The sequence below is a fragment of the Hyperolius riggenbachi genome, chromosome 2, assembly GCF_040937935.1.
Source record: "Hyperolius riggenbachi isolate aHypRig1 chromosome 2, aHypRig1.pri, whole genome shotgun sequence".
NCBI classification, from domain to species: Eukaryota; Metazoa; Chordata; class Amphibia; order Anura; family Hyperoliidae; genus Hyperolius; species Hyperolius riggenbachi.
Genome location: NC_090647.1, coordinates 254,067,964 through 254,093,103, shown reverse-complemented (window position 1 = coordinate 254,093,103; position 25,140 = coordinate 254,067,964). Strand labels below are relative to the sequence as shown.

Genomic DNA, 25,140 nt, shown 5'->3' with positions numbered 1-25,140 from the left:
TAAGTCTACTAAATCTAAACCTGGCCCTACACTATTCAATTATCATTTGATTTTTGTTTTCAATCGATATTGTGATCATTTATTCTATTGGTGGCCATACATGGTACAATTTTTTCATCCAATCTTACCATTTCTATGTAGTATAAGGGTAAATTAAGTGAATATATTGAAAGGATAATTTAGGCAGTTCCCTTATATTACATAGAAATGGTAAGATTGGATGAAAAAATTGTACCATGTATGGCCACCATATGACTGACTAAAAACCCACATTGCAAATCAATCGATCAATTTTAGCCCCTAATATCGATCTAAAAAGAAATCAAGTGATAATTAAATAGTGTATGGGCAGCCTAACAGGGCTGACGTGAGCCCACTGAGTCTAATAGGAAATCCAGCCCTGTAGCGTAGCCAATCCATTTTACTGAGTAGTCTCTGTATTATAAAAACAGAGTCATTCAAGCAAAACAAAGCAGCATAGCTGCAAACCCCACCAGGCAAATATAATCCAATGTTTTCCACCACTTGCAAAATGACTCTCAAGTGCTGCCTACAATTCTGATGTTTTATGTTCTAAATGTACATTCGTTCAAGAAGTAAATGACAGACAAACAAAGCAATTTAGCAAACGAATGCTTCCTGTCCTCAGACTACATTTCCCATCATGCCCCAGCAGGGCGGAGCATGCGCAGTGAGGAGCGGCTTGAGTGGCAAGTTGTTTGTTACAGTGTAGCAGCAGCTGCTTTTTGCACTCTGGAGCCGCCGCTGTAGCGAGTGTGGCTGAACTCCTTCAGCTTCCCCTCCAGATCCCCATCTGTCTGCCTCTCCCCCATCCATCTACTATACTACTGCTCTGTCCACACTTTCCCCATCCTGATCCCAAGCTCAGGACACAGATCTGCCATCACAACGAAAGCCAGCAACATCTCTATCTCTAGATGATCCACAAATGAGAAGAAGGAAAAGATGGAACTGCATATATTAGAGCACAGGCTAAAAGTAGCGAGCATAGCCAAGGAAAACATCCAGCTGTTTACCTATGGATTAAACAAACTTGCCTTTTTGTCATCCAAAACAAGGTAAGAGGCTGATTGGGTTCATTGATGGGGGTGATTTATAAGGGGTTTGTTGAAGAGGTCACTTTTCAGTGGTTGATTCCGATGCTGCTGCTGCTGGATGCACAAACCCTTTGCAAAAACAACTTCGAGTCATGTACTTGTTTCACTGAGGCTGTCAGTGGGTGTTGCTGGATGCATCACATCTAGCACTGAATGAATGAAACAGTTGTTGCTTTTGTCTGCAGATTTCAATTTTTTTTAGCAAAGTTGATTCAATGGGAATGGAATCTAGTTGGTGTTGGGGGATATTTATACAGATTTCAGAGATGGGTTAGAAATCCCAATCCATTCTGCAGATCCAGCATGAGAAGTGAGTTGCTATCCACACTGATGTCATTTCTCCCCAGACATAGGTGTATGTGCAGTAAACAAGGGCTAAATGTTGATGCTGTGTCACATTATTAATGCACTGGATGCTGCTAGAAATTTGTTTTTGTTTTTTTATATTTGCTTGGCAGGCTCTCTCAATAGGTACCACAATAGAAACCTATTTGTGCTTGTTTTTGTAGAGATGAACCTTGAAGATCTTCAGTTAGTTTAATGATTAATTTTCATTGTGTGTTAGCTAATTTAGGGGGAGAGGATTGAATGGGACTTAGTAAAATACACATATAAAGTTTGCATATAGGATCAATGGTCCATATTGAACAATGGAATGGTTTGGATAAGGGGGAGTGGCAGCCTATCCAGTGCATGCTGAAATGTGCAGTACAGATATTATTTGGAGCTCTCCTCTCCCCAGTGGTGGAACTCTGCCATTGTGTGTAAAGTAATGTATTCCAGACCCTTGTTTACTTTCTTTCTCAGCTGAATGGGGGATGCAACTATCTACATCCTAGGGGGAGAAAAACTAGTTTTCCTGTTAAACCAGTAACTTAGTTATTCAGTAATAGAGGTTAACGCTATTATTTTTATGCTTCAGTTTATTTGTTCCAATTACAGCTATTTTTTTAAAGATATTTTTTATTTTCATAAATTTTACAACAAAAGTTAGACATAAGACAAGTTAGTAGAAGACATTCCACATAGGATGGGTTAAAAACAGGTCAATACTAGATACATTAGATGGTGGCTAACCAGTATCACCCACGAATAGACTAAGCATATCAACCTATAACGAAAAAAAATGACCACAAAGAACTCTCCTGATAGTGTATGGTGTGAGCCATTCATTCAATAAAACAAATGAAAGTGTGTGGAAGTGAACCCACAGGAGTGACTGCAATTTCCCCAAATCACAATCTTGGGTCCTGCAGCGTTTTTAGAGCATTTGCTCTAAAGTTTAGGATCGCTGCACAAAAGTGATTTTACTACCTGGGGATAATAGCAATCGCCCGAAATCACACCAGAAAAAAGTCACCCAAAATCATGCCAGAAAATGCAGCAAAAAAATTACACAAAGCACACTCGCAACTTGCTCTGGGACCAAGGCTCAGTCATGCATTATTACCCAGTCACATTCAAGCTGCTTTTTGTTTTGGAAAATAATTAACTTATGAAAATATTTTATATGACAAATTGGTAGTCGGTGCAATACGATTGTCACAAGCTGGCAAGATTGACAGCTAGAGATGATCAATGTTCCCTACTAAAATTCACCTCAATAAGCATTCATGGAGCATTAGAGTGAATGATTTGTAAGCCTGGTTGTGATCATTTGATCTTTTCTCACTTGGGCTTTGTTGGCACTTGGCAGGGTGGTAGAGTATCTGTATAGTACAGATATGCGATACCAGTCCAGAAGTTCTATGTAGCATTCACAAATCCTTCAGGGCCTTTTTCCACTAGCTTGCGATTTGCTTCTGATCGCAAATCGCAAGGTACATTAAACTAATGGAAACTGCAGCAGCAATTTCCATTAGTGCGATCCGATTGCAAAGCTATTTTGGTCAAAGCGCAATCGTTGTCCTGCCGCGTTTTGTATGCGATTGAGCTGGACTATAATGAGTATAGTAGCTCAATCGCAATCGCATGGTGGAAATTGAAACGCGATCACGATTGGAATCGCAATCGCGATCGCATTTCATAGTGGAAAAGAGCCCTCTATCAGATTTTCTGCTGTTTGAAAAAAATCATACTTGTCTAGTTGTGCATTGCAGTAGACAAACGTGGTAAAACAAATGTGAGAGTGGCCCATAGAAAAGCATGGGGTGCGTTCGGCATGCCTGTACATTGCAATCTACAGTCCAGCAGCTGACTTGATTTAATGTGAATAGCGGCCCCCGATCCCCCTCAGTGCAACTGCAAAGGATCAGACTGGTGGATCGCCTTGGCCATTGTTCATCTATTCGCCCTGCCCCTTCCGTGCCAATTCATCAGCCCCCCCAGCACATAGCAACAAAACGCATCTCTAGTCTGCAGGCTAGCAATGCCTCTGTACGGAAATCGTCTCCAAAATGTCCCCTCCAGCTTTAAGCTACATACCTACTTTAGGTTTTCTTTGACCATATCAATCGTATGTGGCTATCTTGGCTGAAATTTTTGAATCTGTACAAATGTCCCTGATATCCTTGGCCTCCCCTCTAGCAATGTAGCAGGATGTATTGCTCTCGTACAAAATCTCTTGCTGCTTCAGGACTTCCTCTGAGCACTTACTTACAAAATCTGTTCATATTATTCACAATCTGTTGGTCCATATACTTCTTGGAAGCGGTAAAACTGGCCACTGATTGACCCATCAAAAGGAATGTGTGTATGCACCCTAAACTGATATGTGAATGAACCATACCTATTGCTTTGGGCAGTAGTATTACACATAGCTTTAAGCCTGGTGCACATCTTCAATTTTGATTGGCCAATTTTACCACCGCCATATACAGTAGCATGATGGTAAACTGAATAGTGTGAGCAGATTGTGTAGGTAAACCCTCATAATACATGGAGGTAGTAAATTTTGTCAGTGATTAGACAATCAAAATTGAAGGTATGTACCAGGCTTGAGGCTGGCCATACACGTCAGTTTTTCCAAACCACTTATTCCATCACTGTTTAGCAGTTTTATCTTTTGAAAATCTTCATTGAATGGGAGCAACAGCAGAAGATTGATGGCTGCAAAACTTTGTCGTATTTGTGGCAGATTGACCTAGCTGAGTGCAGGCAGATGGCATTGTTTTACCCATCCTGCCCACTCCATGGTGCACCATGTCACCCTCTGCCCCTCCTTCATCGCAACAGAATGCATCACCAGCCTGGAGGCTAGCACAGTGTCTGTACAGCATCAGTCCCTGAACTGTTGCCTAAAGGATTGAGTCCTGATTCTGACTATGATTTTTTTCATATATGAATATCATTGGGCTACAGAAGTTGCTGTCATGTAAACAGTGATAGAAATGACCATTGTTGTAGCTCATGATGAGTTTGCAGTCTGCCGTTTTTCTTCGGTTGCTGTGAGGAGCACTGTTCCGTTTTCCAGTTTCAAACATGAGACCTTGTACAGACAGAAAGCAAAACTGGAGATGTTATTTATAGTAATAGTCAGCTGGAAAATCCATGGAAAAACAACTGGGGGAGAGCAGTTGCTACTTGGTCTTCAAGGCTGGATGGGGCTTGTACTACAATCCATGTGCCCACAATAGGGAACTGGAGATTGCAACATTCTTACCCAGCATGGAAATAGTACATGCTAAAGCTTGTGTTGCTTACAGTGGACTGAGATGTTTGGGGGCCTGTCTATACTCGCTAACATTTCTACTTCAGAATAGCAGAAAATTATTAATATTTCTTGATCAAGCAAATATCAGTTGTGCCTAACCTAAAGGTGGCCACACACGATACAATAAAATGATCCAATTTTATGGCAATTCGATAAAAACGATCGTATCTCCCGAAAGAATCTAAAACTTTTCTTTCATTCGACTGAAAAATCTGATCGGATTTCCCGTTTTCTTTGATTTTTATCGATCCTGAATGCCAGATATTTTTCTTCAATCTATCTAAAGATTGTAAGGTGTGTGTTTAGATTGTCAATTTATTAATATACACACCCTAGCAATTTTGTCAGTTTCCAATCATTTTTATCATAATTGGGGAAAAATTGAACATACGTGTGTGGTACATTGGTCATATTTTTGAAATGTTACAATCAGTCAGAAAAATTGATTGCAATTCTTAAATTGAACAGATATTTAAAAAATGTTATGGGGTGTGGCCACCTTAAGACATACTAACACGGTGTAAGCCTTGCTTAAAGGGAAATCCGAGGTACGGGAAAAAAAAAATTCTACTTACCCGGGGCTTCCTCCAGCCCCTGGCATCCGATATGTCCCTCCCCGCAGCTCTGCTCCCAGCTGGTAGCCCGGGGTCCCCTCCATTGGAGATACCAACTTCGCCAGGTCGTCATCTTCTGTGCAAGCGCGCGGCCAAGCCGCTCACAATTGCGCTCACCTGGTCTTGAGCATTCTGCGCAGGCGCAGTATTTTGCGCTTGTGCAGGACACTCTAAGCCGTGTGATCACGAGAGACGCAGCTGCACGCTCACTCAGGCGCAGAAGATGCGGGCCTGGTAAAGTCTGTATCTCCAATGGAGCTGCTGGGAGGGACAGATCGGCTGCCAGGGGCTTTTCCTCGGATCTTCCCTTTTAGCTTAGTGACTTATACTACATACCTGAAGAAGGGGAAATGTGTAGTTTAGGCCCCAGGTGCTGGGTATAGCCATAACCAGAGAAATAGCAATAACCAGAGAAACATCAGTAAAATAAACAAACAAAAAATGAAAACTGTACTATAAAGTTTACAGAGCTAATAAAAAGCAGAAATATTTTTTAGCCTGTTCATTTTTATACTCAATGTTCAATTTTTTAATGATGCAATATAAAATGCATGCATGGCACAGCTACAGCAATTCAGCTGTGGCTTTGCGTCCGATTTAGGAACAGACGTGACACCCACTGGAAATAAGGCATAAAGTGACCTGAGTACCTGTAATATTATAAAAAGAACCTCCCCATAAGGAATATTCATAATACAGTGTGCCATTGGGGGGGGAGCTTCAATACTTACCTATGGGGGGCTGCTCCTCTAGCCCACTGTCCAAATGGAGGTTGCTATGTTCCCCAGGAAGCAGCCACAGTTTGAAACTTCTGCCAGTGTTGCACGCTCCCAGCCAACACAATGCATGCCCGTAGATGTCAGGATATCTCTAGGCCATTGTGTTCGGAGCATAATGCAATCCTCTAGATTGTAAGCCTTTGGGCAGGGTCCTCACTCCTTTTGTGTCCTACCTGATCATGCACCTCTATTACTGTGCACCCATGCTATGCATTTGAGTGAACCTAACTTGCCTAACTCCATGCTCCCATCCAGTGACTGACTAAGCATTACCTGGTACTCATACTGTGCTGTGTGATCTGGTTTTCTTGTATTCCTGTATTGTCATATTGCTGTTTGTCACCCCTAAATATTGTCTGTAACCTAAATTAATGTCCAGCGCTGCGTAATATGTTGGCGCTTTATAAATACAACAAATAAATAAATAAAATAATGCGACCAAGCGCCATCTGCGTTACCGTGTGTTGTTCTGCTAATCCCATTCACTACAGTAATTTGCTGGGCACTACGCTTTGAAAAAAAAAAAGGGTGCAGCAGTGCAATATCTCAACACACTGCTGTGCAATGCATAAAGGGAAAACATCAGACACTGCAATCTATGCACTTCTGATGTTCTTGCGTATTGCATATCACACGTGCTGCCAAAATGTGCATGGCAACAAGTATAGTGTGAATGAGGCCTTGTAGAGCAGGAGATGTCTCACACTTATAGTTAATGGAAGTGTTATGGTTTGATGTTGTTTTGGAGCAGACAAACTTGGGAAATGACAATGTGTGAAAGGTATAGTGAACAAGAATGGCTACTATTTATTACTGCTACCTTATGCCATTCCTTGTGGCCTACATCTGACTGGTGCCAGTTACATCCTCCAAAGAGGCAACAATCCTAAACAAACATTCCAAACTGTGGGGAGTAGCTGGAGTCCTATGACTGATGGAAAGACCTGGCCAGTCTCCTGACCTGAATCCCATTACATAGCTCTGGGAATCCATTGATTGCAAGATCTGAGAAACATGTTCAACCAACAGGAAACCTGTTTGGGTGGTGAGGGCGTCTTGCTGGTGAAGTATTGCTGCTGAATGGTGTTTAAAAAAAAAAAAAAAAAAAAAAAAAAAAAAAAAAAAAGCTACCAGAGGATTCAATGATCAAATCTATCCTCAAATGATGATTTTTTTTTTTTTTACTGATACAGTATTAACAAGATGCATACTCGTGTGAAAATGCTCAGACTGCTAATACATTTAAACTGTAATTAAAAGAGAAAGTATGATAAAATCTTCTACTTAGATAATATAGTCATCATACATATCTTCTATATACAGTAGTAACAGTGCCTAGTCCACAAAAATGAAATAAACCAAATCAAAAAACAAGTTACAATAAAGAAGTCACTATATTTTCTGAATGTGTGTTAGACCCTCCCTCTGGGCGGGCATTCCAGCGACAGTAGTGCGGCGTACAGTCTGTCAGGCAAGACTGATAAAGGTGCGTACACACGCGCTACGGCTGCCAACGACGGGTCCGTCAGACCCTCCTGCTGGGTGGACTTTCAGGAGACAGCAGCCCATGTGTACACGCTGTCGGCAGACTGATAAGGCTGTTTCTGAACAATCTGCTCTAGTCTGCCAACAGACTGTACGCACGTACTACTATCGTCAGAACGCCCGCCCAGCGGGAGGGTCTGAAGGACCCGTTAATCATTACAGTAGTGCGTGTGTACGCACCTTAAAGGGAACCTTATCTGTAAAAAAAGAGTTTTACTTACCTGGGGCATCTGCCAGCCCCCTGCAGCCATCCTGTGCCCTCGCAGTCACTCATGGCTCCTCTGGTCCCCCACTGGCAGCTAGTTTCGTTTTTGCCGACTGGGAGTCGGCCGGCCGCCATGCGTACGTTTTTACGCATCCCTGCTGGTGCAGGAAGCTATTGCAGACATCAACAAGTACATTTTTACGCATTGCGGGTGTAATGCGTAAAATTTTACGTAAAAATGTACTTGTTGATGGCTGCAATAGCTTCCTGCACCAGCAGGGATGCGTAAAAATGTACGCATGGCGGCCAGCCGACTTCCAGTCGGCAAAAACGAAACTAGCTGCCAGCGGGGGACCAGAGGAGCCATGAGTGACTGCGAGGGCAGAGGATGGCTGCAGGGGGCTGGCAGATGCCCCAGGTAAGTAAAACTCATTTTTTTTTACAGTTAAGGTTCCCTTTAAGTCAGGTTTACATATCTAAAGGTCCGTACAGACGCCGGACTTTAGGCAACGACTGGTCCGTCGTCACCTCCCGCTGGGTGGGCGTTCCAGCGACAGTCCGGCGTGTGTACAGTCTGTCTGCAGACTGATACGGCTGTTTCTGAGCGATCCGCCCGGCGGATCGCTCAGAAACAGCCGTATCAGTCCGCCGACAGACTGTACACACGCCGGACTGCCTGCTGAAAACCCGCCCAGTGGGAGGTGACAACAGACCCGTCGTTGCCTGCAATCCGGCGTCTGTACGGACCTTAAGTGTGACTGTATAACTGATATGTACACAGGAATCTTTTGTGCAGTATGTGATAAATAACATCTGTGTAGTTGTGTCACTAAAAGGGATGGTCAATGAGATACATATCTGCGTTGATTATGCACTCTTTGCTCATGAAATCAATTAATTTGATATACTGTTAAATTTGAGGTTGGTGACTACAAATTAACTTACACACGCAATACTATATTCTACATAAGAACTCCCTGCAGAGCTGTTGTGAATGTAAAGAGAATGGAACACATTGAACGCAGAGGTGTTGTCTATCACCTGTAATCCTGGTTCAGATCAAGCAAGAAGAATGTGTAATAGAGGAAGAATTGCCTCATTACCCTGCAGAGTGCCTGCACATCACTTTTACATGTACCCACAGTTATGTTAGGTATACACCATATTCTGCAGATTTACTTGCCAGATCGATTATTTACAACATGTCCGATCTGAATTTCGATCGATTTTTCGATGTTCCAATCTATTTCCTGATCAATTTCTGTTCACACCTATGGAACTTGATCGGAAAATTGAAAAATCAATCGAAATTCAGATCAGACATTTTGGAAATAATTGATCTGACAGGTAAATCTTCCAGAAAATTGTATAGTGTGTACCTAGCATTAGATTACCTAGGGCCTGTTCTTTGTTCTTGTTTGCACCCTCTACAAGTACTCTTACCAAGGACTAAAGACAATGGATCTGTTGACAATGGCCATATAAAAACGGATCCTATACACAAACATGTCTGTTTCTACGCTGCTGTCCAATGTAATAAATAGTATGATTTTCAGTGTGTACTTAGGCTAGGTTCACAGTGGTCAGTTGGCTAACACACACGCTGTAATGACTGTGAACTGCAATGGAGACTGGCCATAGATTAAAAATAATACAAAGCCTGCATGCAGCAAGTTAGAATAATGTGATCCATTACTGTGAACAGCCCCATAGAATGATATGGGCAGTGAGCTGACATGCAGAATTATTCTGCTACGCAACTGACCACTGTGAACAGGGCCTTAGGAGAACATTCATGGTATTATCTTACTGTTCAATAAAATGATCGATTACATATATCATCAAATGAAATGCAAATTCTCTCTTTATTGACATGAATTTTTTTATTTTTCTTCAGTAAACTGATAGTAACAAGATGGAAACTCACAATAAAAATCTTTTAAAAGCTGGTGATCATGTGTGGCTGGATAGTGTACTAAGGGCTCTGCCTCTGACACAGGAGACCAGGGTTCGAAACTCTGCCCTTTTTGTTCAGTAAGCCAGCGCCTATTCAGTAAGGAGACCTTGGGCAAGACTCACTAACACTGCTACCACATACTGGGCTGTACGGCGGTGTAGTGGTCAGCGCTCTCTCCTTGCAGTGCTTGGTCTCTGGTTCGAATCCCAGCCAGGTCAACATCTGCAAAGCGTTTGTATGTTCTCCCCGTGTCTGCAAGGGTTTTCTCTGGGCACTCAGATTTCCTCCCACATCCCAAAAACCTACAGATAAGTTAATTGGCTTCCCCCTAAAAATTGGCCCTAGACTATGATGCATGCGCTACACAATACATACATATATGACTATGTAAGGGACTAGATTGTGAGTCCCTCTGAGGGACAGCAAGTGACGAGACAATATACTCTGTACAGCGCTGCGTAATATGTCGGCGCTATATAAATAAATACTGAGCATGTGCTAGTGCAGTGGTCCTCAAACTAAGGCCCGTGGGCCGAATGCGGCCCCCTGAGGCTCTTTTACCGGCCCCCCACACACAAAATGTATTACTTATAGATGCGGTCAGCTAGACAGCTACATCTTTAAATATTGGTGGTCCACAACAACAGTGCTGGCACCACCCATCCACATGGAAGCCAGAAAGCAGTAATTCGCTGGTTTCCAATCATATTCCACATCAGGTGACACTGCTGTCCAATTGGACTTCAGGTTGTCACCTGGGTATGCTTCACTTCTGGCCCGCAAAGACATCATTTTATGTATACTCTGGCCCCCCAGCAGTCTTAAGTATGTTGACCTGGCCCTCGACCGAAAACGTTTGGGGACCCCTGTCCTAGTGGCTGCAGCTCTGGCGCTTTGAGTCCACCAGGAGAAAAGCGCCATAGAAATGTTCTGTGTCTTGTCTGATTGCTCCTAAACTTTCGACTGTTCTGATTGAATCATTGATTTGATCATTTGAAAAATGTTCCTGTGTGGATACAAAAACGTTGTGTAAATTTAAAAATATTTACACTTTTATTGGGGGAAAGGCAACAATAATTCCCCACCAGGACAACTTCATGCACTACAAACATGAAAGCAGCTCCGCCCCTTGTTTACTGTGCTGTGAGTCTCTCAGCAGGCATCACAGGCTTACTGAAGGAAGATGGGAACACAAAAACATGAAGGCCCCATTCACACTAAAGCGTTTTGCCGCAATTTCGGCAAAACGCTCAAACGCTTTTTAACCCCCTTGGCGGTATGAAAAATACCGCCAGGGGGAAGCGCAACAGTTTTTTTTAATTTTTTATTTTTTTTTATCATGTAGCGAGCCGAGGGCTCGCTACATGATAGCCGCTGCTCAGCGGCATCCCCCCAGCCCCGCCGATCGCCTCCGGCGATAGGCGATCAGGAAATCCCGTTCAAAGAACGGGATTTCCTGGAGGGCTTCCCCCGTCGCCATGGCGACGGGGCGGGATGACGTCACCGACGTCAGCGACGTCGGGACGTCATTGGGAGACCCGATCCACCCCTCGGCGCTGCCTGGCACTGATTGGCCAGGCAGCGCTCGGGGTCTGGGGGGGGGGGGGGGCCGCGCGCCGCACCGAATAGCGGCGATCGGGCGCGCGGCGGCGGCGATCGGGGTGCTGGCGCAGCTAGCAAAGTGCTAGCTGCGTCCAGCAAAAAAAAAATTAAGCAAATCGGCCCAGCAGGGCCTGAGCGGCACCCTCCGGCGGCTTACCCCGTGTCACACACGGGGTTACCGCTAAGGAGGTTAAAAGCGCTAGCATAATGAAACCCTATGGGCCCATTCTTACTTGGGCTATTTGCGCTAATTGCCGCAAATCGCCCAAAACCGGGTAAAAGCGCGAAACGCAAAAGCGTCACCTGCACCATTTTCAGGCGATTTCCTGGCAATCGTGTTTCAGTGCCATAGAAGCGCTAACCGCGATCGCGGCAAAATCGCCGCACTGTTCAGTGATTTTTCCGCATGAAATCGTAGAAAAAACACTCCTTCAAAATGCCGGAAAAAATCTCCGGCGTTTTGTGTTTCTAAGTGTGAATAGTGCCGAAATAAGAAAATGATTTCTGGATCAGTTATGTGATATTTTCTACATAGAAGTAATGTTGCATTTTAACCACTTCACCCCAAGGAGGTTTTTACCCTAACGGACAAGAGCGATTTTTCACCTGTCAGTGCTCATCCCTTTCATTTGCCAATAGCTTAATCACTACTAATCACAATGAGATGATCTATATCTTTTTTTCACCTCAAATTGGGCTTTTTGGGGTTGATATTTGTTTTCAGTAATTATTTTTTTTTTCTATGCATTTTAAAGGGGAAAACAAGAAAAAAAATGACAAAATACACAATTTCTCCAATTTCATCCCCTATAGTTTTAATATAAACACTGCTACTGTACATAAAACCCACACATTTGATCTGCCTATTTGTCCTTGTTATAACAAGATTTTAATTATGTCCCTAGTACAAAGTATGGTGACAATATAGTATTTGGAAATAAAGGTGTATTTTTTTTTTTTTTTTGCTGTTTTTTTTTCACTATTTTCATGTGCACGTGCACAGGAATGCACGCGCGGGAGTGTGTACAGCATCTGCAGCAGTGCATGACGTTTTAAAACGTCTTGGCGCTCTACTGTTTAAACTTCCCCCAGACAGGAAGAAGTGAAGCCTGCCGGACTCGGAGACCAGACCAGAGCGGAGAAGAAGACAGCGCCGGCCGGAGCAGGTAATGTATGCGCGGTGGGGGAGCGGCGGCAGCACCACCACCACCACAGATTGTGAACGGTTTCATGCTGAAATCTATGCACAATCTGTTTGCAGTAAAGGCAGCCATAAGATCCCTCTCTGATCAGATTCGATCAGAGAGGGACCTATCTGTTGGTCGATCTGATGGCAAATCGACCAGTGAATGGCCACCTTAACAGAAAAATCTAACAGAAAATTGTATGGTTCGTACTAGGAATTAGAATAGCAAGTTAGAATAACTCGATCCATTACAACACAGTATTGTGAAAAGGCCCATAGATTTGTATGGGCAGTGAGTTGACATGCAGAATCTTTCTGAAATGCAACTGGTGCAGTGTGAAAGAACCCTGAGGGCTCGTTTCCACTATAGCGAATACAAGTGAATGGGATTGTTTCCACTTGTGTGTCGTGCGGGTGCGTTTTGGTGTGCGGGGAAAATCTGCACGGCAGAGCCGTCAGATTTCGCGTGCGGCAGGAATGCGGGCAAATCGCCCGCAATGCTTTTAATAGGGAAATCGCATGCGGCTTTGTCATGCGGTTTTCCCTGCGATTTCGCATGTAAGGGTATGGAACTTTACACAGGCAGTGACATGGTTAAATTCACCCGCTTCCTAGCCATGCGAAATCGTGGGAAAAACAGCATGCGGAAACGCATCCGCATGCGATTTCGTCCGCGGTGGAATTCAGGCGATTCCGCACCGCTACAGTGGAAACGAGCCCTGAAAGTACTCCTATATCAGTGATTACGAACCTTTCAGAGGCCAAGTGCCCAAACTGTGGGGGAAGTTGCGTGGCCATGACACTGTATGGGCGGAGCTAACTTAATGATGTAACAGCGAGGCATAAGAAAGCAGTGTTTCCGCCATGATGTGGTGAAACGAGGATTCGCATCATGGGTGTGCAGAAACTGTGTTATGCTATTTATTAGTATACCCGCCCTAACCCCAAAGCAGCAAATATAGCCAACTATGACCATTAAATAATAAATGCAGCAACAGTTACCCCAGACACCATAAAAATAAACGCAATGTGGGCAACATCAGCAGAAAATACCGCAATGTGGGCAACATTTCAGCAGAAAATAAACGCAGTGGGCAACATTTCAGCAGAAAATAAACGCAGTGGGCAACATTTCAGCAGAAAATAAACGCAGTGGGCAACATTTCAGCAGAAAATAAACGCAGTGGGCAACATTTCAGCAGAAAATAACGCAATGTGGGCAACATTTCAGCAGAAAATAAACGCAGTGGGACACATTTCACTAGAAAATAAATGCAGTGGGCCACATTTCAGCAAAAAAATAAACGCAGTGGGCCACATTTCAGCAGAAAATAAACGCAGTGGACCACATTTTAGCAGAAAATAAACGCAGTGGGCCACATTTCAGCAGAAAATAAACGCAGTGGGCCACATCTCAGCAGAAAATAAACGCAGTGGGCCACATCTCAGCAGAAAATAAACGCAGTGGGCCACATTTCAGCAGAAAATAAACGCAGTGGGCCACATTTCAGCAGAAAATAAACGCAGTGGGCCACATTTCAGCAGAAAATAAACGCAGTGGGCCACATTTCAGCAAAAAATAAACGCAGTGGGCCACATTTCAGCAAAAAATAAACGCAGTGGGCCACATTTCAGCAAAAAATAAACGCAGTGGGCCACATTTCAGCAAAAAATAAACGCAGTGGGCCACATTTCAGCAAAAAATAAACGCAGTGGGCCACATTTCAGCAAAAAATAAACGCAGTGGGCCACATTTCAGCAAAAAATAAACGCAGTGGGCCACAATGTGGGCCACATTTCACCTGCAAAAAAAGGAATTTACTCATCTGACAGAAGTCTCCTCTCCCGGCCGGCCTCTGGTGCGCAGCTCCCCCGGACGATCCTCCTGCATATCTCCTGCGCTGAATGCAATAGCAGGGCTACGGGAAGATGCGCCTGAAGTCTCCAGTACAGGGCTTTGGATGCCATCTTCCCGTAGCCCTGCTCTGCTTGCCGGAAGACTATGCAGGCTGGAGCGGGGCTGCGAGCTATGAACTGGTGCGGCATCTAGTAGACACCATGGCCAGTTCATGCAATGGGCGCAGCAGCGATGGTGTGCCAGCAGATTCGGCTATGGGTGCCGGGTCTGGCATGCGTGCCATAGGTTTGCCATCGCTGTCCTATACCATAATATTGTGGATTTGTGTTTTACAACAAACAAGAAATTAGGAAAGCAAAATGTTGTTATCTTTCTTAAACCTGGTACACACCATGCAATTTCCCTTCACATAGACTGGTCGAATAGATATGTTTAACCAGTTAGACGTTAGATTTGATAAAGATGTTGGGCAGACATGATTGGTTGGCCACAGCACCACTGTTATCCGGTGATCAACCCACTGGCAACATTCCATGATCGGGTTAGGCCATTTTTTTCTATTTTTTTAACTATTCAGTAACTGGTATATACCATGCAATTTCCCATCAGCTAGATGGGTCGATAGATAATTTCCGACAGATCCGTTCGGATTTCTAAAGTTGGCCATACACTGGCCGGATTTGACGCCGTTTCGACAGCAGATTCGATCACTGGGATCCAATCTGCTGCCAATCGTTCGCGCTACACGCCGAATTTCGATCCATTTAGTCCGATCCCGTCGATCGCTCCGTGCGGAAAATTACCGTCGATCGCCCGCGGGTAGGGAGCGCGTCGCTAGCGGCGTTTGAGTACCCGACGACCGACGCAATAGAGCCGCATACATTACCTGCTCCGCCGGCACGACTACCCCTGGTCGCCGCTGCTCCGTGTCCGCGCTGGTCTCCGGCATGCTTCAGTTCCTCCTGCCCGGCAGGAAGTTTAAACAGTAGAGGGCGCTCTACTGTTTAAACTTCCTGCCGGGCAGGAAGAAGTAAAGCATGCTGGACCTGGAGACCACAGCGGAGAAGACAGCGGAGACCTGGGGCCTGGAGTCGCGCCGGCGGAGCAGGTAAAGTATGCGGGCGGGGGGAGCGGCGGCAGCAGCACCACCACCACCACAACAGATTGTGAACGGTTTCAGGCTGAAATCGGTTCACAATCTGTTTGCAGTAAAGGTAGCCATACGATCCCTCTCTGATCAGATTCGATCAGAGAGGGATCTATCTGTTGGTCGAATCTGATGGCAAATCGACCAGTGTATGGCTACCTTAATAGTTTTTCTGATCGCTTTTCTGATCACTTCTATGCAAATCGATCAGAAAAACGATTGGAAATCAGATCGGACCTGTCGGAAATTATCTATTCGACCAGTCTATGTGAAGGGAAATTGCATGGTGTGTACCAGGTTTAAGAAAGATAACAACATTTTGCTTTCCTAATTTCTTGTTTGTTGTAAAACACAAATCCACAATATTATTGTGCAGGAATTAAAAATGGTTTAGATGCTTTTAGTTTTGAGCTGATACAAACTTGGTGGATTGCTAATTAGATACAATGAAAGCGGAAAACACATGCAAAATTGCATATGATGTAAATCTATGACCGCTCAAAGATTGCATTGTGTGCTGATTCCAATGTAATTTTATGTGTGTTTAAAAATTGCACAGGAGGTTGCTTATTCCCCTGCACTGTACACTGCGAATTGCATGCAATGCTTTCCTGTGGAAAAACAAAAACGTGTGTGTTTTAATGCGTTTTGCACAAATAGATCAGATAATGTATTTTTTATCTTGTTGCAAAGGCACATTATTAAGAAAGCAAACGCAGATAAAAATGCAGAGGAGCGCGCATTAAGAATTTTTGAGAAGGCTGCATAAGCCAGGCTCTCAACGAACATCATCTTTGACCTACAATGCCTGCAGCTAGTACAGAATGCTGCCGTAACACTGTTAACAAGCCAACCCCGCCATTGCCACATAACACCAATCCTTTACTCGCTACGCTGGCTATCCCATAAAATGGAGAATCCTTTTTAAAATTGGCATGCTAATATTCGAATTCCTACACGATTTCGGCATTGGATACCTGAAGGATTTGTTGCAAATGTGTCATCTCCCACAACCTCAGATCAACAGGATCTGACCACCCCCAGAGTTAAATTAAAAACCTTTAGAGCCAGAGCTTTATGTTATGCTGAAAGAAAAGAAAAAGGCAGAAGTGATGTCACTTATGGTGTAACAGAGAAACAGTGAAAATGGAAACCAGAAGAAATATCACATTTTTTTTAATTCCGACAGTGAACACTAAAAACAACAGGATAGGTAAGCTAAATTTTTTTTATAGAATGATTTTTTTCAGTTAATATGGAGTTTCATCCCACTTTAAAGGGTAGCAACTGTAATTCCTCACTTAACCAGCAGATGGAGAAAATGTGCATGTAAAATGTAAAGACTGTCAGCCAGATACACACTTGGAATACAGTATACACAAAGTTCATCACTAGAGCATTGAGCAGCAGCAGACTGGCCAAAGTATCATAAATATTAGTAGAAAGCTGGCCACACAGTGCAGAGGATACTACAATGGATCTTATAGAGCTGGACACTACAAAGCTGAAAACACTACCTAGCTTTTCATATTTGTAGAGATGCTTCATGAGATGCAAATCATTGAATGTAGATTGGAATTTAACCAAAATCAAAATCAAAATTGACACGAAGTTAATTTGATTGGACTAGTTCCAAGCTGCATATTACTGTATGAAACTTCATACATGTAATTAAGGTGGCAGGAAATTTGGGCGCAGGGTAAAGCCAAAAAAACTGCTTACCCTGCTCCTGCAAAAGGCGTTAATCACTATTCCCCCTCCATTGAGTCAGGGGTAAGATGCAATTTGGCTCCTAGCTATTGTTGGTGGCCTAATTATGCTATTTTTATCAATTTGGGCTCCTTCTTTTGACTGTGCCCAAATTCCTGACTGAGCACCACTAAGGCCATGATTCACATTACTGCCTATGCCGGCTTCACCCAAATTTCCAGCACCGTTTTCGCCTTATTTGTATGAAACTTGCAAGCAAGCCAGAGTTAACATCTCATTGACCAGCTATTTATATGCCAAGTGCAGCCAGGGATTATATTTTGAAATTAGTTGCTGAAATATATGTAAAACCATATTTGCATTTGTACCTATTTTTGGTTTATTTGAAAAGGTGTTCTTTACCGTATGTGAAATTGCTGTTTTGCTTATAAGAAGTGTGTATGGCCATCCTAAATGCCTTCCTTAGGGTTCTTTTCCATGGACAGTTGAACTGTGTGCTCCAGCAAGCAGTTACCAGGCAGCAGTAAGCAATCACAAAGTCACAAACTGCTGCATTTGCTGCTGCCTGGTCTTTTGGATCAACAGAAGGTGCTGAAGGACAGGTGGTGACGCAAACACAGTGGTTAGAAGACAAGACACGGAACATTTATACCGCGCTTTTCTCCTGGTGGACTCAAAGCTCCAGAGCTGCAGCCACTAGGGCGCTCCCACGGTCTCCTACTGAATAGATGCTGGCTTACTGAACAGGAACAGTTGAGACTCGAACCCTGTCCTCCTGTGTCGGGGGCAGATGGCTTAACCAGTACACTGTCCAGCCACTGCAGGTAATGTGAAGGAAGTGATGCAGACGCAAGTGTATTCTGAGTAGAATTGTTTAATGTGCTGTTTCCGCATGCGCTGCAATTGCTTCACGATGTGAACAGGCCATAAAACTGAATGTGTTGTGATCTGTCTTCCGGTAATTCAAGCATAGCATAGCATGGTGTCGGGCAGCACACAGCTCGCTTCACATTCTTACAATGGAATCCAATGCACAGTGGAGGCGATGCAGTCATGTGATGCGCCCCTTGTGGGAACATTCCATTAAAGAGGAACTTCAGCCTAAACAAACATACTGTCTTTAAAGAGAATCTGTACTCTAATATTCTTACACTAAAAAGCATACCATTCTATTCCTTATTTTCTCCTGTGCCCCTCTGTGCTGTTTCTGCCACTCTCTGCTGCAATCCTGGCTTGTAATTAACAGTTTTAGGCAATGTTTACAAACAAACTAGCCAGCTTCTAATAGGCTCAGCTAAGCATAGTGTGTGAGTATGCAGGGGGCTTGCAGAGGGTGTGTATCGCTTCTACCAATCACAAGCAGCCCTGCACATTCCACACAATCAAAGCCTTAGCCCGACAAACAGGACAGAGGAAAGATACATTGATTTATTACAGAGACAGTGTAATTAGGAAGAGCTGCAGTAAGCCCCAGCACATTAGAACAGGCATAGGAACTCATAGGATAGAAGAACTAAGGCTGAAAAAATTGTTACAGAGTCTCTTTAAGTTACATTAGTTATGTTAATTAAAATAGATAGGTAATATAATCTCTTACCAATACCCACCCTGTTTTAAAAGAACAGACAAATGTTTGTGATTTTATGGGGGCAGCCATCTCTTTGGTTGAAAGGAGGTGACAGGGAGCATGAGACACAGTTCCAACTGTCCTGTGTCCTGATCACCCCTCCCAGCTGCGTGCGCCAGGCAATGAGAACAACAACATCAGAAATCCCATCATGCTATGCACAGCATCAGAGGAAAAATAAAGTTGAAGAGAAATCGAGAGCCCAATATGGTGTAGTATGTCAAAATTGATTGGATAAATGAAACAGTGAGATGGTAATACTCACAAACACGGGTTACCACCTAGGTAACCACTCATTAGGCAGGTGAGGAGATTAGACCTGTCCTCACTCAGGATTAAGAAGTCGCTCTCTGTAGATAGGAAGAAAGGGGGTAGATCACCCCTCCACCTGGGGTGGACTCAAATATATTGGTAGGTGAACAGAGGCGCCAGAAGGATAAAAGTACATAAAATGTTTAAAAAATTGCTGGAAGTGGTGGACTCGCCTCCGTTAAAGCAGACACCAAGGACTGTAAATGTATAGATATACACATTTATTGAAAATACCCCAAAGATGCAACGCGTTTCGCGGGCACAGCCCACTTCTTCAGGCAATAAGCAGGGGATAAACAACAGCAATTCAGTTATAGCAAGCAGAGCACCACTTCCTCCCAGCAATTTTTTAAAAATTTTATGTACTTTTATCCTTCTGGCGCCTCTGTTCACCTACCAATATATCAGAGGAAAAATGCCTGGGCAGATTTTTTTCGATGGGGTGGAGCTAAGCTTCTGTGCAGCTAAAAATGAGGCTTGGGTAAGAAAAACAAAGTTCTGATGCTGTGAAACGGTTAAAGAAACACAAAGCCTTTTCAGTGCTGTCGAGTAGATTTTTAGTCTGGAGGTTCACTTTAAGTTGCTGTTATATTACACTGCAAGGCACATAGTATGAAGATACCCTAATGCTGGGAATACATGATGAGATTTTTCAGCAGATTTACTGTCCGATCGATTTTCTGATCCTTTTTCCGATCGATATCCATTAACTTCTATGAGAAATCGATCAGAAAAACGATCGAAAATCATATCGGACATGTCGGAAATTATCTATCTGCCCTCAAAAATCTCATGGTGTATTCCCAGCATAACACCAGTGGCGTAGGGATCAGGGTCACAATTGCCCATGCTTCTTGGAAGGGAACGTGCAGGGCCCTGGAATGCAGAGTTCACAGCGGAGCATCACTCACCTCAGAGTGAGTGATTCTGTCAGATATCGAAGGGAAAATCATCGTTAAGAGTAAGTGTATGGTACCTTTTACTCTTCTAGGCCTCCTTTCCACGGACGGTTGAGCTGTGTGCTCAGCAAGCAGTTACCAGGCAGCAACAACCAGTTACCAGGCAGCAGTTAGCAGTTGTGAGAGTTTGAGAGGCATTTTACTGCCTATCAACAGTCTGTGGAAAGGAGGCCTTAGAAAGCCGATGTGGGGCAGCTTACACTAGATTCTCTATCGAGTTTGCTCAAAACAATCATCTTGGCCAAGGATTATCTGGCACGTGCACAACACTTGACTTGGCTAATCTGTGAAGGGGAGGCCACCAACATCGGAGGACAGCTGTAATCCGATTTCCTGCCAAAAACATCCCAAATGATCATTTTAGGTGATGAAAATAAAACATGTTACTTTATAATATAAAATGGCATCCTTGACATCTATTTAGATATACAATACACAGTAACGCTTGAGTTCCAGGAACTGTAAATCTATTAAATAATTTTGCCTCTCATTTAGCTGCCTGCTGCACAATTCATACAAAGGAATGCAGAGGGTGGAAAAATTCAGGTGTACCTGAAGTGAAAAAAGAGGTTTCTTTATTGTGGGAAGCCTCTTGATAGTCTTCCTGGATCCTCCTACAGCCCACCATGCCAGCACAGGGTCTGTTTAAATGTATTCGCTTGTCAAATAGGTTTCTTGTGGCCGTGCATGAGTGGATCTGGACTGGGCATGCACATTTGCATACCTTACTTGTGCATGCCCAGTTTAAATGCGCTCAACCACATCCGGGAGTGAGACCAGCAAAGGATCTGGAAGCCTCTAGAGACCATCCAGAGGCTTCCAACAACTGCCGCATGGGGGAAGGAGGGGTTTTGGAGCCCGCTTCCCTTCCTCCATCCCAGAGGGAGCAGTATAATTTTTACCTGTTCTGCCACTGCATTGGGTCTCCTCTTCCTCCCGGGAGCTACATGCTCTATGCTGCTCTTCTCCGGCTCCCGATGCATGTCATGTGACTGGGAGCCGAGTGTTCAGCATAGCACCTGTGGCTACTGGGAAGAGAAGGAGACCCAACACATTGCTGGATCAGGTAAATATTATACTGCTCTGTGGTGGTGTTTGTGCCTGGCTGGAAGTGGTCGAGGAATGGGGGGGAGGTATACCGGTGTGCTTAGGAGGCCCCATGGAAACTTTACTTGATGGCCAGGGGGCACCTTGTTACCCTCCTGCTTTAAACTACTGAGGCAAGTATCTATCGTTTACGCCACATCCCCATTACAAGTTTCCTTTAGGGCTCATTCACACTTGAGCAGGAATCTCGCGATTCCCGCTCACCGCAAACCACTAGAGGTTTTTAAAAACCGCTAGCCCATGTAATCCTCTGGCAGTGTTCTCACTGCTGCGATTGTGGGCGTTTTGCAGTCAGTGTTAACTGCAAATGCGTTACATGCAGCGTTTTGGTGGCGATTCCTGAGCGATCGCGATTAGCATGTATAGAACCGCTAATCACGATTGCTCAAAAAACGCTACAGTGTCCAGTGATTTTTCTGCGTTAATCGTGGAAAAATCACTCCCGCATAGCACTAGCGGTAATCGCTAGTGTTTTGCGATTTTTAGATGTGAAAGGGGCCTTAATGTTTTTCCCACTTTTCAATTGCTTTGAAAGAATTACTGCCATCTAGCTGTTGTTGGGTGCATAGAAAAATGGAGCAAAATTGTTAGGCTGGGAGCACACTTATTCGCAGGGCGAAGCTAAGGTTCTTCAGCACGAGAGGTGGAGATTCCAAAATGCCCCCACCCAAATTGTGCCTGCCCTATTGTTGGAAGCAGATGTTACAACAGCACAAAGTAATTTGCCACCCCCCCCCTCCTTTTCCTCCAGTATAGGTAGCCAATTGTGCCCCAAGTATTTTGCAGCCCCCTCCCCAGGTTAGTCACTTTTGCCCCTAGTATTAGGTAGCCCCCCTTCCCTGTTATAGGTATCCAGCTGTGCCCCCAGTATAAGGCAGCTCCCCTCCCCAAGTTAGCCTGATGTACCCCCAGTTAGGTAGCACCCATCCCCAGTATAGGTAGCCAGATGTACAGCCGGTATTAGGTAGCCCTCCAACATGCAGAGTCTGGAGTGGAGCGCTGTAGAAGTGCTGTTACTCATTTCGCCTTTCAGTTCCCAGGATCTCTTCAGCCTGTCCCAGGCTTGCAGCATCTCCCCTCTGCCAGAAGCCATAGACAGGAGATGCTGCAAGTCTGCAAAAGGCTGAAGAGATCCCGGCACTGAGAGGTAAAATGAGTGACCGCACTCCTACAGCGCTCCACATGTGACTGCAATGGAGGGGGAGGGCACATACAATGCTTTCCAATGGAACACCAAATTCATGTGCGTTTTGCATGCCTTTTTGTAAAATAAAATAGATTTGATACTGTTTTTTACTCTTGTTGATAAGGAAGATTGAAAACGCAAAATGCAAACACATACCAAATATGCAAATCCAAACACACACATGCCTGCAAACACATGCTTTTCTGCACAGACTAGTGTGCTCCCCGAATTCACCAAGCAACAGGTCAGAATCCTTGTCCCATTCAGCAGCTGAAAACTGGTTTCTTTGGACAGCTGTTGTACTTTTGCTCTAGTTTAATTTGCATCTTCCTTCATAAATCTGCTCTAAGGGCTGGTGCACACCGAGCGGCTTTTTGGGCGTTTTCAGATCCGCTTGCGGCTGCGGATCTGCTTGGTCAATGTATCTCAATGGGGTGGTGCACACCAGAGCGGCAGGCGTTTTGCAGAAACGAAAAATGCCTGGGTGAGGCATTTTTTGGATTGCGGATGCGTTTCTGCCTCAATGTTAAGTATAGGAAAAACGCAAACCGCTCTGAAAAACGCCTGTTCAGAGCGGTTTTGCAGGCGTTTTTTTGTTACAGAAGCTGTTCAGTAACAGCTTTACTGTAACAATATATGAAATCTACTATACTGAAAACCGCAGCAGCAATCCGCAAAACGCTAGCAAAACGCCTCATAACAATAAAAAAAAGCGTTTAAAAATCTGCTAGCGTTTTGCGGATCTGCTAGCGGGTTTTGGTGTGCACCAGCCCTTAGGGCTGGTGCACACCGAGCGGCTTTTTCAGCGTTTCTGCAGCCTCTTGCGGCTGCGGATACGCTTGGTCAATGTATCTCAGTGGGGTGGTTCACACCAGAGTGGGAGGCGTTTTGCAGAAACGCATACTCCCGGGGTGAGGCATTTTTTGGATTGCGGATGCGTTTCTGCCTCAATGTTAAGTATAGGAAAAACGCAAACCGCTCTGAAAAACGCCTGTTCAGAGCGGTTTTGCAGGCGTTTTTTTGTTACAGAAGCTGTTCAGTAACAGCTTTACTGTAACAATATATGAAATCTACTATACTGAAAACCGCAGCAGCAATCCGCAAAACGCTAGCAAAACGCCTCATAACAATAAAAAAAAGCGTTTAAAAATCTGCTAGCGTTTTGCGGATCTGCTAGCGGGTTTTGGTGTGCACCAGCCCTTAGGGCTGGTGCACACCGAGCGGCTTTTTCAGCGTTTCTGCAGCCTCTTGCGGCTGCGGATACGCTTGGTCAATGTATCTCAGTGGGGTGGTTCACACCAGAGTGGGAGGCGTTTTGCAGAAACGCATACTCCCGGGGTGAGGCATTTTTTGGATTGCGGATGCGTTTCTGCCTCAATGTTAAGTATAGGAAAAACGCAAACTGCTCTGAAAAATGCCTGTTCAGAGCAGTTTTGCCGGCGTTTTTGTTACAGAAGCTGTTCAGTGACAGCTTTACTGTAACAATATATGTAATCTACTACACCAAAACCGCTACACAAAACTGCAAAACGCTAGCTGAAACGCTACAGAAAAATAAGAAAAAGCGTTTCAAAATCTACTAGCATTTTGTGGCTCTGCTACTGGGTTTTGGTGTGCACCAGGCCTTATATGTAGCAGCACAACTAGCAGGACAAGGAGTTTCCTGTTTTCAAGATCTTTCAAAAGGAAAGAAAAGTCAAAGTGAACCTGAACGGAGTAAAATTATTTCAAATAAACAAATGATGTATCTGCAAATAAATACTTCATTCTTACCTCCCCATCAGTTCCCCTCAGAAGCTCACCAATTTCTTCTGATTCTGGCCTGGAACCCACTAGAGCATTTTTTTTTATTTTTTTTTATCGTTTAGGGAGCATTTTCAATCGCTAGCAATTTCCCTAAATTATCTGCCAATGTAAATGGATGGGACTGATTCCACTAGAGTGATTACGATTAAGGAAATCGCAGAACATGCAGCATTTTGGAGGTGTTTCCATCCTAATGAATTGTATAGGAGCAGGGAAGTCGCTCCCAAAATCATTTTCAAAATCCTATCACAAATTGCTAGCGTTTGCGTATTGCGCTTTCTAGTGGGTTCCAGGCCTCCTTCCAGTTTTGACAAGATCTTGTCAGAACTAAAAGCTTTAGGGCCTTTTTCCACTATATCAGTTTCTGGCAGTTATAACTGTAAGGACAACTGATGTGCAAGGTAATGTCCATATTTTCCTAAGGCCCAAGTGGGGATAATACAGTTTAACAGTGTACTGACCCGAAAGCTGTTACGGGGTCATTGCCATTTTTAAAATGGAGGATGGAGAATTCCATCAATCACAGTGGACAAATGGGGTGCGGGAGTAATGTATGACGTACATGTTAATTTTTTCAGTTCAGGTTTGCTTTAAGGTGCCCATTAACAGTACAATTTTTACTGAATGATCGTATTTTTCTTTTTCAAAAAGTTTTAACTGATCAGATTTTTTAAATCATATTGCATGAAAACAGAGAAGCTGGTGGGTTCATTTTATCCTGAATTCCTTAAAAGACAACCAATTTGACATGATGAGATAGACATGTGTAT

The 25,140-nt window shown here is 44.0% G+C and overlaps 1 protein-coding gene across 1 annotated transcript in view; it reads left to right on the top strand.

The window, feature by feature from the left end:
* The first annotated feature begins 702 nt into the window (after nt 1-702).
* Nucleotides 703-25,140, top strand: part of CASTOR2 (cytosolic arginine sensor for mTORC1 subunit 2) — a 206,807-nt gene continuing 182,369 nt past the window's right edge. Inside the window, exon 1 of the mRNA XM_068268545.1 lies at nt 703-1,079. Coding sequence (XP_068124646.1) covers nt 967-1,079 — 113 coding nt within the window. The 5' untranslated portion in view covers nt 703-966. The remainder of the gene's footprint in view (nt 1,080-25,140) is intronic.